This window comes from Nelusetta ayraudi, unplaced genomic scaffold (assembly GCF_046127955.1).
Source record: "Nelusetta ayraudi isolate G7.1 ecotype Tasmania unplaced genomic scaffold, CSIRO-AGI_Nayr_v1 ptg000048l, whole genome shotgun sequence".
NCBI lineage: Eukaryota > Metazoa > Chordata > Actinopteri > Tetraodontiformes > Monacanthidae > Nelusetta > Nelusetta ayraudi.
The window spans coordinates 12,733,450-12,746,401 of record NW_027466098.1 but is presented as its reverse complement, the minus strand read 5'-3'; the positions used below and the strand labels follow the sequence as shown (position 1 = coordinate 12,746,401).

General features: G+C 50.5%; 1 protein-coding gene across 1 annotated transcript in view; it reads left to right on the top strand.

The window, feature by feature from the left end:
* The first annotated feature begins 667 nt into the window (after positions 1–667).
* The window catches only part of traf4a (tnf receptor-associated factor 4a), a 30,498-nt gene continuing 18,213 nt past the window's right edge, over positions 668–12,952 (top strand). The window contains exon 1 of the mRNA XM_076036405.1: positions 668–1,302. Coding sequence (XP_075892520.1) covers positions 1,160–1,302 — 143 coding nt within the window. The 5' untranslated portion in view covers positions 668–1,159. The remainder of the gene's footprint in view (positions 1,303–12,952) is intronic.

Below are 12,952 nucleotides of genomic sequence, written 5' to 3'. Positions count from 1 at the left end.
GTGGCAATACAGCGGGTTAAAAAAATGATCCCGAAATGTGAAGGTGCCCTTTAATGATCCCCTCTTCCGGAAAATAACGTTCGCGTCCCCCCTTTAACCGGCTTGTTTGCATTCGTTAGATTTTGCTGGGCCATTGATTAAGCAAATAATTTTAGCTGAAAAATAATAAAAAAAAATAAAATAAAAAAAAAGATAAGGTTTTATCACCGGTGTTCCTGCTTGGCCACCAGAGGGCGCATGTCACCTCGTATTCTACCTGACTGCTCCATTAGATTTAACGCGTTTTTATTTAGTTTCATACTTGACTTGAGCTTTAAAAGCCTCTCTGTGTGTCATTTTAACAATCACACTCGCATATAAAAACGCCCAGTCTGCCTTGCAGCCACATTAAAGCCTCGTCCGTCTTTGCGCAATGACCAAATGTTCGTCACGAACGTGCAAAAAACACTCGGCGCAGTTCATTAGAGGCCGCTGCAGACGGACAAAAGGCCCCGTTAAAGATCCATAAAGCGAGATCAGAGAGATAAAATGGTGTGAACAGGAGAGTGTCTCTCTCTCTCTCGGCTCCTTGACTCCTCCTGCGAGGAGGGGGAGGAGGCAGGAGGAGGAGGAGGTGGAGGGGGCGGGACTCGGTGCACCTAAACAGACGGAGGGGTTGTGCATTGTGCCGCTCACTGGAGTGTCAGTGCTGCATCAGCTGAGCACCGCGGCAGGAGCTCGAACACACGCACGGACACACACACACACACACACACACACACACACACACACACACATACAAGGACGCGTTGAAGACCAGCAACCACCTGGCCCGATCCGCGACTTCCAGCACCCGGACACCCCGGCTTGCTCATTCGTCGGTCCCGCTTCGGAGGAGGACTCGGCTCGGCTCGGCTCGGCTCACCCGATCGGTCGCCGGCTGGAAGCAGCCCCGTGAAATGAACCCTCTCCCGGCTTGAAACGGCAGTGCAAGCTAAACAACCGTCGTTTCTCCGGAGGGCTGCTCGGGTTTGTGGAGCAGGAGGACTTGGGGACGCTATTTGAGAGGGGAGGGGAAAAAGCCCCCCCTTGCAGCCAGCGGAAGGCCCCGCCGACGAGCACCGTCGCCTGCCGAGAGACCGCCAGCCAGCCAGGCAGGCAGGCAGGCAGGCAGGCAGCCATGCCCGGCTTTGATTACAAGTTTCTGGAGAAGCCCAAGAGGCGCTTCCAGTGTCCGCTCTGCAGCAAGGCGATGCGGGAGCCCGTCCAAGTGTCTACCTGTGGCCATCGCTTCTGTGACACCTGTCTGCAAGAATTCCTGAGGTAAGCTGTGTCTATGTGTATGTGTGCGTCTTGTTTTATATGTGTGTTCCCCTGTAACCTGCTTGCAAGGCGACACCACCTAGCGTACGCGGCCACGTCGAGTTTCGATCGGGTGACAGTAAATAAAGGATGCGAAGGTGTGTCCCGGCCGTCCTCCTCACCTTTCCCTCCGCCGCCGCCGCCGCCGTCTGCCCTCATATTGTTATGACCATGGCAGTACATCCGGGGCCTGGTCACAGCAGCCTTTCCATTCCCCCCTTTTTCCCTTTTCTATCTTTTTTTTTTTTTTTTTTTTTTTCTAGTCGCAGGTGTTATGTCTCCTTCTCATATCAGGCTGTAAGGCAATGCATTGATGAGAGCTGCTGTTGTCGTGCTGCTGGTGGGGTGGGGGGGTGATGGTGGTGGACGGGGAAGGTGTTTATTGTTAGGGGGGCTGCAGAAGCAACAGCAGCATCTGCGCTGCCCTGCAAACATGCCAGTTCTGCAGAGAGACCCCCCTCACCACTACCACCACCACCACCACCCTCCCTGACTCCCCATCCTGTCTGTGTTTCTGCCCCCTGGGGGGTGACTGAGTCTGCAGGGGTGAAGGGTGGACATTGAGCGTGCGTCTTGGTCTGCCGGACACGGAGGACTGCGTGGAGAAGCACAAAAGTCTTTGTGTCCTCTGTGTGTGCGAGTCAGACCTCGCTGTCTTAAAAACAGAAAGAAAAAAAAAAAGAGTCAGTGGGTCGACGGAGCGTGAGGGCAAACTGCTCCTTTAAACGCCAACTCCTCGTGTCATCATTAGCTGTTGATGTAATCCCATACCCCCGGTCATGCAGTGCCTCACTCTGTTGTGTCTTTTTGGGGGTGCTGAGAAAACGCTTGTGAATGGTCTCTGCAGCCGTCGCAGTCGACACCTGATACGGCCTTCTTGATGTTTGTTTAAAAAAAAATTAAAAAATTGAGATGAAAACAAAGGGACGTCTGTCATATGACGGTTTGAGGCTTCTGAAACCTGGTCAGGGTTGCTGGCGCGTTGAAATTTTGCAGATGGAATCGTGTCAAATGTGTGTTTGCGGCAGTGCAAATGAATGATTAAGTTGCTGGGTGTTGGTTGACCAAGGCTACTAATTTACAGGGGGTCTCCTTTAACTACTCGGGGTCTCTGAGGGACCTTCACAAACAGCATAATTAATAGAGAGCATGTCAAGCAGATCACATTCGCTGTGTGCACTGGAGTGTTGCTTGTGACTCATGAATTTCTGCTTTTTTTGAGACAAAAGTTAGTACTGTTTGTTCAGCTGTAAACTGACCGTGCTGGTGGTTTTTCCAACATTCAGACGCATCCACGCTGGTGACATTAAATCAAATAGGAGCTGAGGCAAAAGTCTGAATAGTTTATGGAACCTCGGAGCTCGCAATTAAAGTCCGATATAGAAAATGCAGCTGTAAAAAGACAGTTTTACAGCCCGTGGAACGCTGCGGGTTTTCTAATGTGCCGTATTTCTAATGAGACATGGAGTCTGCAGCTGCAAAAAAAAAAAATGCTCTGGGTGTAATTTCTGCTGCCACTGAAAAAGATCTGAGCGCGTCTTCCGTTTTGCCTGATGAGGCTTGAAGCCGCCCTGAGGGGGAAACGCACGGGCAAATAAAACAGACGCCTGGAAAAGGGGGAAACGAAACATATCGGCTTGATATCGCAGTAGAACCTTTGCAGACACCTCTTTGTGCAGAGAGGGGGGCGGAGGAGGAGATGGAGGAGGAGGAGGAGAGTCGAGGGGTCACGCTCTGCGTGCGTCCACCGCTCGGCCGTTGCGTTGTGCGTTTCCCGGCGCGAGCGGTTGAGTCATGGGGAAACTCTCCGCCGGCTCGCCAAAACGGCAGCAACGGAACTCGTCAGCTCCAAAAAGGCACGAGCTCCGGCGAACAAAGAGCGCGAGGGAGGGAGGGTAGGGGGGGCAGAACAGCGTGCGCCTCTGATCAATGAGGTTTTCTCGCCCAAGTGCTTTGTCTGCCGCGCTCTGCCCGCCTCCACCTTCTCCTTCTCCGGTTTATGCTTTCCACTCCCACAGACGGAATTGCGCAAAAAAAAAAAAAAAGAAGCAAAGTTTTGCGTAACTCCTCAAAGTTTTGCCTGCTGAGTGATGCGCTGCTGAGGGGGGAGGAGGCACGACTCCCTCCCGTCTGGCCCTCTGTGACCCCGTCGGCGTGCAAATTACTGTGGAATGGATGACCGATGCTCATAAAAGAGTCGTACACCTTCCAGTGAAGAGCGCGGCTGAGCTATTTCTTGATGACTGAAGCTGAAATGGCCAATGATATCAGCTGCTGGCGGTGACTTCCCTCCACCACTTCACCTCTTTAATGAACAAAGCAAGGCCACGTCCGACCTCCCCCACCTGTCGGCCGCCTGCGTCCGGCTGTTAGGAGGGGGTTCGTCGAGGTTGACGGGCAGGAGCCGGGACGGTTCTTTTGTTCCTCGTGCAACCGGGCTGGATCCTCCCGCCTGTAATTAATGAAAGCTGCACAACATCCAGCCCAGGCTTGCCGCCTACGTCTGCCCACTTTGATGCCGACAGATCTGCGGCGCTCTTCTCCTCCTCCTCCTCCTCCTCCTCCTCCTCCTCATCCTCCTCCTCCCGCTCAGCCGTAACTGAAGCTCCTCGTCAACTCCATGCTTCTCTTCCCGTGAACTCTCTTTGCCATTTGAGAGTATCGTAAATGTGTGAATAAATGTGGAAATCTATCTGATGTTCAGTTACTTCTATGATTTGCTTTTTGGTTGATTTGTTTGTGAATGAATGGATTTGAATTTAATAAATGAAAAAATGCTTTCAATGAGGTTTCGTGTCGGGTGGTTAAATTCAAGGTAAACTTGTTAAGGCAGATACAAACACATGGACATTCAGCTTCCATCAGAGTAAAGAGAAAGTCTCACTCTGCTTGCCTACTGGCAGCAGAATGCTCAGTCTTGATTTCATTTGACTATTTCGACATGCTGTCGGGTTTGGAGCCTGTTTCTGGCTTTATGCACCTCAGAAGTTTATGGTCCTCAGAGGTTTAGCAGGACAATAAAAAAAGTTTTAATACATGTAGGTCAAGTTTCCCCCCCGCATAATAAAACAATAACCTGAGTGCTGTCACCGCCTTCTTCCCTGTTTTTACCCACAACGCACTGTGGCTGTGAGTTGTCTGCTGGTAGCTGTTGTTGCCTAGGGGTGGAAAAGAACAAACTTTTTTTTTTCCTTTATACACCACCTGCCGTGAACTCCGCCGAGTTTCGCCGTCAATACAGCAAAGTCCCCGGCTGGCCAAGTTCTCGGTCACCCATGAGTGGCCTTTAAAAAGGGGCTCGACGTCGGCTTTTCACTTGTCAAAATACGGCGGGACCTTCCATTCCCCGCCGAGGCTGTCGAGGAAACGCATGGAGCGCTCGCACTCGAGCGCGCCGTCCGCTCTGGAAACAGACCGCGGGCTTGTTTGCATGTCATGCATATCACGGCTTTTGTCTCCACCGTGCGAAGAATGCACCGACCGGGGAGCTGCGGCGGCGGCAGCAGCCCTGGAGGCGACCCCGGCTTATCCGGAGAGACACGCTGGTGAATTCGGAGCCTCAGCGTGTGAGTCACATGCCTCAGCAATTCTCTGTGCGTGCTGACCAAGGGGGCCCGGGCCTTTGTTGTCGCTGGACTGCCTCTTTAATAATAAGAGCACAATCAGCACCTCATGGCGGAGCCACACATGACGAGGCTCGCCGGCCCTGTGTCTTCTTTTTTTTTCTGTCTTTCATTGTTTGGGAGCAGCAGTAATTCCAGGCGCTGCGCTAGCGCCGTCTCTGCAGGGATGATGCAGCGCTGCGCCGCCGCTTTGACAGAGTGTAATTGGTTCATTCGGCTCCAGGAGCGTCTTCCTGACGGGCCCCCACGCATCCGCCGACCGTGGCGACTGCTGACTTACCCGGAGTCACCAGAAATTCCAAAGTGGGCTAATATGAGTATTTTTTCACAGCTCGATTATTCACCATCCAGGCGCCAGGAGAGTTTTTTTTTTCTTTTCTGGAAAAGGCTGTGATTCATTTTAACTTTGACACATCGTCGGTGCGTAACAGTTTTTCCCTCCTGAACTATGTAGGTGCTACTCGCTGCTTTTGCTTGTGCTCCTGCATCGCTCTCCTACGCTTTCGCAGCCCGGCCGTCCCCATGCACAGTCATCGGCATCGTCTTTTGTTCTCCTTTCCCCAGAAGCTGTTTGTCTTACATGTGGGCAGCAATTAAAAAAAAAAAAAACCCACACAGTTTTCTATTAAGTCATCTTTTATGCGCATTTAATGGCTTCATAAATAGCCTGCAAATAGATGGATTAGGCCTGCGTTCATTGTTTGGCGTCGAGGGAGGAGGCATCTTAAAATATCTTCATTGCAATATGTGTTGAGGCGTCGGGTAAAAATCTTTTTTTTTACACATCAACCATATGCAAATGAAAGCGGGAATATGCAAATGTCAACCTGTGACTCCTGGGCTGTCAGTAAATATTTCATTAGAGGTGAGGGTATACTTAAGGTTTTTAATCATAATGTTAATGATTCTTATGGCAAAAAAAATCAACTCCTTTCTGTCCAGCAAACATGAAACTGAGGCAAAATCCACCCGGCGGGACTCGAGATGTTAATTAGCAACATCTTCAACATCAAAAAATAAAAATAAATAAATCCGCAGCATAATGTGTTGATTGTGTGGTGTTGAGGCAGAATCTCTCCTTGTCTGGGTTTGGGATGCAGAGCGGCACTTTTTTCCCTCTCTTCTTCTACTTCTTTTCATCGGGGCTGAACCGGCGCTGTGTTGCGTTCACGTCCGACGAGCCGTCGGAGCAGCTGGGTCTTTGTGTCTCAGTATCTGTGCAGGAGCGATGCCACGGATGGCTGGCTGATGAATGACTGAGTGTTCGCGGCCGTGCCCGTCCCTTGGTCCCATCACAGAGACGTTCACAGTCCCCTGCAGGTGTCCCACCACCACAAAAAAAGAGAGGCTCCTCTCAGGCTCCCTGGCTCCCAGATCCGGAGGAGTTGTTTTTCCGGGCGGCCTCCGCTGTCGCATCCTTCTCTGGCGACAACGGCGGTCAGTGAGCTGCACACACAGGGATGTTGTGTTTGCTCCAGTGAAGGCCCTCGGGCCCTCGGCTCCGCACTTTGGGCGGCGGGGCTCTCAGACTCGGCCGCTATCAGCTGATGTATTTGGGGCAACAAAGCCGGACAGAGACGAGTAATTGTAACAAGTAGAGACGCATGAGGAGGAATGAAACGCTGTGTCATGCAAAGGCATTTTTTTCCCCTACCGTGAAACTGCACTTCGTCCTCTTTGCTTCCTCGATGTTACGTCCTAGCCTAGTGGAGCCCACTGGATTGGAAAAGGAACCGAATGTTCCTCAACTCAAGATATTTGGGTCGTACTCACATGATTAACCAAAACCCCAACCAGCCCGTCTTCCTAATTTCTGCTTCCCTTTGTTTTATCTGTAAGCTGCCAGTGAAGAGTTTAAGCCAAAGATCTCTGGTTTGCAGCGGCAGGACACCCAGCTGAGTTCCACTCGGGAGGATATTTCGGCTTTCGGAAACGCAGCCTCACCTCGTTGCCACGCCGGCATCGCCGGTGAACTTGGATGCACATAAAAGTAACCGCGCTAAGCTGAAAATGAAAGCCTAAGGACGGAATCCAAACAAACAACAGGAAAAGAGGCTAAATCACAGTGTTTTATGAGCGCGAGGAAATGGATGTTGACAATTCAATAGCCAGTAATTACCCCTGTTTGGAAAAGCTGGCAGGGGGAGAAAAAGAAGGGGGCTCCACTTCTGACCCACAACCTGGTTTGAAATGAGCCTGCCATGACGGCACCAGGGAGGGATTATTACGCATTCACATAACCCAATTTATTTCCAATCTGCAACAATGAAAAACACATAACAGGTGAGCCCATGCGACTTTAATATCTCATTTGGCACGCAAACAAAACACCTTGATAATAAAAAATATGAATCCACTGATCTTGTTTTGCATGTAATCACCTTATGAAAAAAAATACACACACACACACACACACACACACACACACACACACACACACACACACACAACCTTCGCTGTTGCCGCGTGTTCACTGGTTAGCAGAGCCTCTCTCGCCGGACACTTAGGCGTTTGCCTCGGCGTCCGGCGGTGAGATAACTGCGGCGAACCTCCAGGGAGGAAGCCGAGAGATGCAGCTGCGATGATCGCATCGCCGAGCCAGAGCGGCCCCGACCGTTTCACACAGCTGCAGTCGGTCCCCCAACGCAGCAAAAACACGGGCGATGAGACGCCGTGTTGTGACAGCTGCGCACCGCAAAATGTAAAGAAAAATGGAACGCGCGGCGAAAACTCTAGGGAGGGGCCGCGTTAAAAAATTCCGAGGCGGATTCACCGCCGGGATGTTTTCACCGCCGGTATGTTGTCGGACTCTCGACGCGTTCGCTCCCGGGTCGTCCGTCTCCTGCGAGGGAGTTTTCATATAGTGGCAGGAATGATTCATCACCTCCAGGACTCAGAGGTGGAGGGTTTTATTGAAATCACACAACAGCCTCGACAACCCGGTCAAGTCCAAATGAGGCAATGATACATCTGGTGTGCTAGTGGGGTGGGAAAATATAAATGTATTGCTCTGTTTTGCACACAAGCTGAGAGACATGTGTTCAAAAGTCTTGAGGAAACCAGTGTGTGGATAGAACGGTTTAAATCTTTCACTTGCTACTTTAAATCACCACTGATACTTTTGCTTTCTTGGGTCATTAGGAGACAAAGTCATTGTGGGATAATGTTTGGATGTCAACAAATTGTGTTGTCACTTATGTTGTTACGCTGAAAAAGTGGAAACTGGGGTACATTTGTGTAAAGTTTATGCCAAATGTGTATAATTTAAGGGGGTCCATGATTTTTTACCTTGAGATAAAAGTTTGCTGTATGCTTCCACACCATTAGATGCCAGGAAGTCTCCCACGCTGGGCCTTTTCAAACATTGCTGTGGTTTGAAAAATCCCGAGCCAGTTTTCAAGTGCTTCTTGGACCATGGGGTTCGCCAACAGAAGTTGATTAATAAATCAGCAAGTCAGCGAAAACACCGACTATTGTTTGCCAACTTGAGCTTTTTATTAGCTGAAGCAAGTCGGAGCGTGAGTCACTTTGCATTGGCACAACCGTGGAATGCCTTCAGTTCAGCAGGGCTGCACCGCACACACTATAGATTTATCAAGAATTTAGTTTGTCAGCATGTCATGTCAGTTTTTTGCAGTTTACTCCCTTGAAGTTTCCATTCACCCAATAATCTTTAAGCAAACTGACAAAGAATCCCCACATGTTGCCGTTTACCCTGGCTCTTTATTGATTAACTCTCAAATATTTGACCTTTTTTCTGGGCGGGGACAAAAAATCCTCCAAATAAGCTGCAGCAACAGCAGAAAATGCAGTTGTCCTTTAGGTTTAGCTCCGCTGCCCTTTAGGTACCAGTGCTGGACATGCCTTGACTTGCCCTCCTGCTATAAGACCTACTTTAAAAAAAAAAAGGCTTTTGGACCAAACAAAGACGGAAAACATTCCAGCTATGCAGTGAGGCACCTAGTCCCTCACACAGTGAGCGTGCTGGGACTGAGCCATCAAACCCAGCCCTGCTGCTGCTGCTGCTGCTGCTGCTGCTGGACTGCAGCCAGTTGGCCCAGATCTGGGAAGTGCTGCTAGTGCTCACACGTGCCTGGGTATGCATGCTATGTGGAATTGCTTAAAGGTATATTTATCATTACAGGAACACGCTTCGACGCATGTTAGCACTGTTGCACCGCAAACCGCAGGGCTGGACCCTGAAAGACGGTCGTAACCAACACATATATATATATATATATATATATATATATATATATATATGTATATATATATATATATATATATATATATGTATACATACAGTGGTGGAAAAAAGTTATTGGACACCTCATGCATTTGTGGGGTACTGTATTGAGCTAAGAATCAGTCTCTTGAGTCTTAAATGCCCCAGCTCATGGTCCAGTGTTAGAGTGTCCGCCCTGAGACTGGTAGGTTAGTAGGTTCGATTCCTGTCTGGGTCATACCCAAGACTGTAAAAATGGTACCCATTGCCTCCCTTGGCACTCAGTATTCAGGTTTGGAATAGGGGGGTTAAATCACCCAATGACTCCCGAGCCCGGCACGTACAATTTTTGGCAAATTCTCTGGCAACATTTTTTTTTAATGACAATAATTGGGATCAAGTAAAATTTTACGGGTGGCCGAAAACATTTTTTCCACTACTGTAAATTTTTGGTCCTGCAGTAGAAGAGCAGATATTTCCAGATATTTCAGGATCCACCCCCTCCCCCGCACCACCCTCCAGCTTTCCAATCTGTTTGCCTTGTGCACAGGTCAGTGAACCTGCCAGCGAGCCAGCAGACCCGGCGCACATATGCAACAACGCACGCAGACACACACATGTTCATACTCCCACAGAAATTATTCCAGCAGGACGCTCTCTTGTTTTGCTGATTTGCATGAAATGGGCGTGCGGCGGCAGCAGCGACAGCGGCGTTTTCCAAAACAGACCAGACGACTGCAGAGCCGGAGGCCACGAGGCCCCTCATCAGAGCTCATTAGCGCTGAATTAGCCGCTCAGCTTCATGGTATCTGACAGTCGGCTGTAAATTGTTTGGAACAAAAATCGCACATTTTCGCCGAAGACTCCATTGCTGCTGTTGTTGTCAGCAAGTCTCGATCAGGAAATCAGCAAGTTGATGGCTTTTTAAATCTGGATCGGTGGGAAATGCTCTCGCCGAAAATTTTTGCGCAGCATTTAGCTAAGACTTTCGGAAAAGTCTCCGACTCCGACGCGAGGCGCTCACAACTGCTCGAGGCTGCAGCGCAACTAACTGAGCGACCGCTGCACCAGTTGCCGAGCTGACCGGCGGAAATGGCAGGAATCTGTGTGTGTGTCACGTTGTGTGTGTGTTCCGCTGGGGGAGCAGCTGGGGGAAGTGGGAGGCTCTCTGCCGAGGCACCTGTCCCCAGTGAAAGGCTCCTCTGTGGAGACCAACAGGTGCCCGGCGGAGCAGTTAAGCCCTTCACTTGAAGTGAACACCCTCTGAATTATAGTCATTTATCCACATCAATGTTTAAGGGTATTGCCCTCTTGCCCCTCCCCCCACCACAACTTCCCCTCCTCCCTCCCACCAGCCTTTCCGCCGCCTCTATTTATCTATTTTCCCCCTGTCTTTCTTGCCTCCCCCCCCGGCGATGAAAGCCTCCTTCCTGCCGACGCCGCTCTCTCTTCCGTCCGCCCCTCATCAGCTGCTCTGTTTACCGCGGTGGTCCCTTCTTAAGCCAAACAGCTCAGCGACTCCATCAAAACACAACCGGGTCTCTTGTGCCGCGTCTCACGCTGCCCTCCCCACCACCACTGCACCCTCCCCCGCTCGCTCCCGCGGCTCGTTTTCACTTATGTCAACACGTTAATGCTCTGGAGCTCCGTCTTCCTCCTCTGTCGACACAAGCCAGCTATTGATCCCAGGGAAGGAGGAGGGTGAGGGGGAGACACAGGAAGTCCTGGGTCAGGTGCTCGTCCAGTCCAGCCAACATCTTCAGGATGAAGGGGCGCTTGTTTTCTGGACTTCCTCAGCACAATGAGCGGGGAGAAACACGCTTGGATCAGTCAACCCTGTCGGTCGATTCACATATGGCGCATCCAACAAGGCAGATCTTCAGCCTCCACTCACTCAGAATGTGCATCATGACTAATCTAGTTATTGTCTCCCACAGTACAATGTCTTTCATGGCTTTCCATAGTCTTTGGCCGCCTTGAATCCGAGCTGAAAACCACAACGCAGAGATTCAAAGAATGATTTGAAGCAGAACTTTGATTGAGTGAATTTTTTCCCTCTTTCAAAACTCGTTATGGATTTTAGAGTGGAGCACTGCACAGTGTCCATCCCAACTAGGAATCCATGGCAAATCTTATTACCTCCAAACAAGATTGCGCTAGCTAGTCGCTCCCGGCAACAGGGGCGGGTTGGAGAGTTCGTGCTAACGTTGCAGCCGAGGTGTTTTTTTTTCATACAAAGGAGCCGTTTTTGACTGCGGGTCTGTGGGTGGCTTTCAGGTATTGTTTTGGACCCCGGTTGTGTGTTCTCAGCGCAGGTTCACACAGATAAGACAAAACAGGAGGCGCGGATGCGATCACAGCCGGCGATAAGAGAAGCAGCTCTGGCTTGTTTTTCTTTGCAAATCGGCGCTTGTGTCTCCGTCTGCGCTGACTGGAAAAAAAACACACACACTCACAGCCAAAGAGACGCTCACCTTCCATCCCGGTTTCCAGGCACACAAAAGCACAACGCCTAAAATTGTCGCTGCCAGTGATATTTCGCGCCTCTTCATGCTGACAGATCAGCGAAAGGAGCTTTACAACAAGTTCAAGCGCTAAAATCTTTTCCCCACAAAGCAGAAGTTTGCATTATATAACACGGTTTCCTTGTTTTTTTCGTCTCTCTGTGAATGTCTGCGAGGGGAAGCGAGGCGTCACTTTGAGTGCATTTTGTGAAGGTGAGCGGCATCGAGGGGGGGCGTAAAGTTCCGAAGCGATGAGGAGTTTGAAGCTCTCTTCTGCTCGGAGAGGAGCGAGGGTGACTCACGACGTTGAATCACAGCCAGGCAGGTCACAGACTTTGACAGAGGGAAGATCCCAGTCATTATCCCACCTCCATCCAGCGCCATCCCCAGCTCACCGTGACCACACACACACAAACACACACACACACACTGGGGGAGAGTTTGATTGAGACGGAAACAAGTGTGCTTATCTGTCTCCGTCTCTGGGCAGCTGAGTTAAACAACTAAGTAAAGTTGAGTCATCGCGTTGACTCATTGTCGCTTTTAACGATATCGCAGAAAAGGACCGGAGTGTCACTCAGGGCGTTACGCCCCCGGGCGTCCTGATAGGCTTGGTCCTGAAATAATTAACTCACACGGATAAAGCTAATAACGACATTCCCCTCGCTTTTATTACCACATGGCGGTTCAAGGTGTGTGTGCAGCCAGGACGGTTGACACGTTGTTTGCCTAAAGTCTGCCTCTATGTTTGCCTGTCAGCGCTTGCCAAGCAACGGTTCTGGATACCTGCCCTTTGTGATGTCGCCAGGGGAGTTGAGACTTTGTCGACGCCCCTCCCCGGTTATCGATGAAGCTCCATCAGGAAGGTGTTTGTCGGAACACAATCCATGCAATGGCGACAACATCTGTGAGAAGGCTGCAAACAGAGGGCTAAATACGCCGCCTGCTGACTCTGTGAGCCTCCCCCACTGGAGTCTAGGAAGGGAAATAAAAGTATGAAAATGGGCAAAATGGGCCTTATGAAACGGCTCAATCGTTTTTAAGTGCGACGGGCAGAGCCGTCATTGTTCCCCCGTACGGGTCAAAGCAGGTAAACGGTCGACTGCACGGCCGCAATTTCATATCCTCCTCCGCTGCTGCACCGGCTGCACGGAGGGAACAGGTGCAGATGAATTAAAAGATCTGTTGTCCATGAGATGTTACTGGTCAAGGGGAGATTATCTGGCCGGCCCACCTGCCGCTCCCCGTGTCGCAGCGGC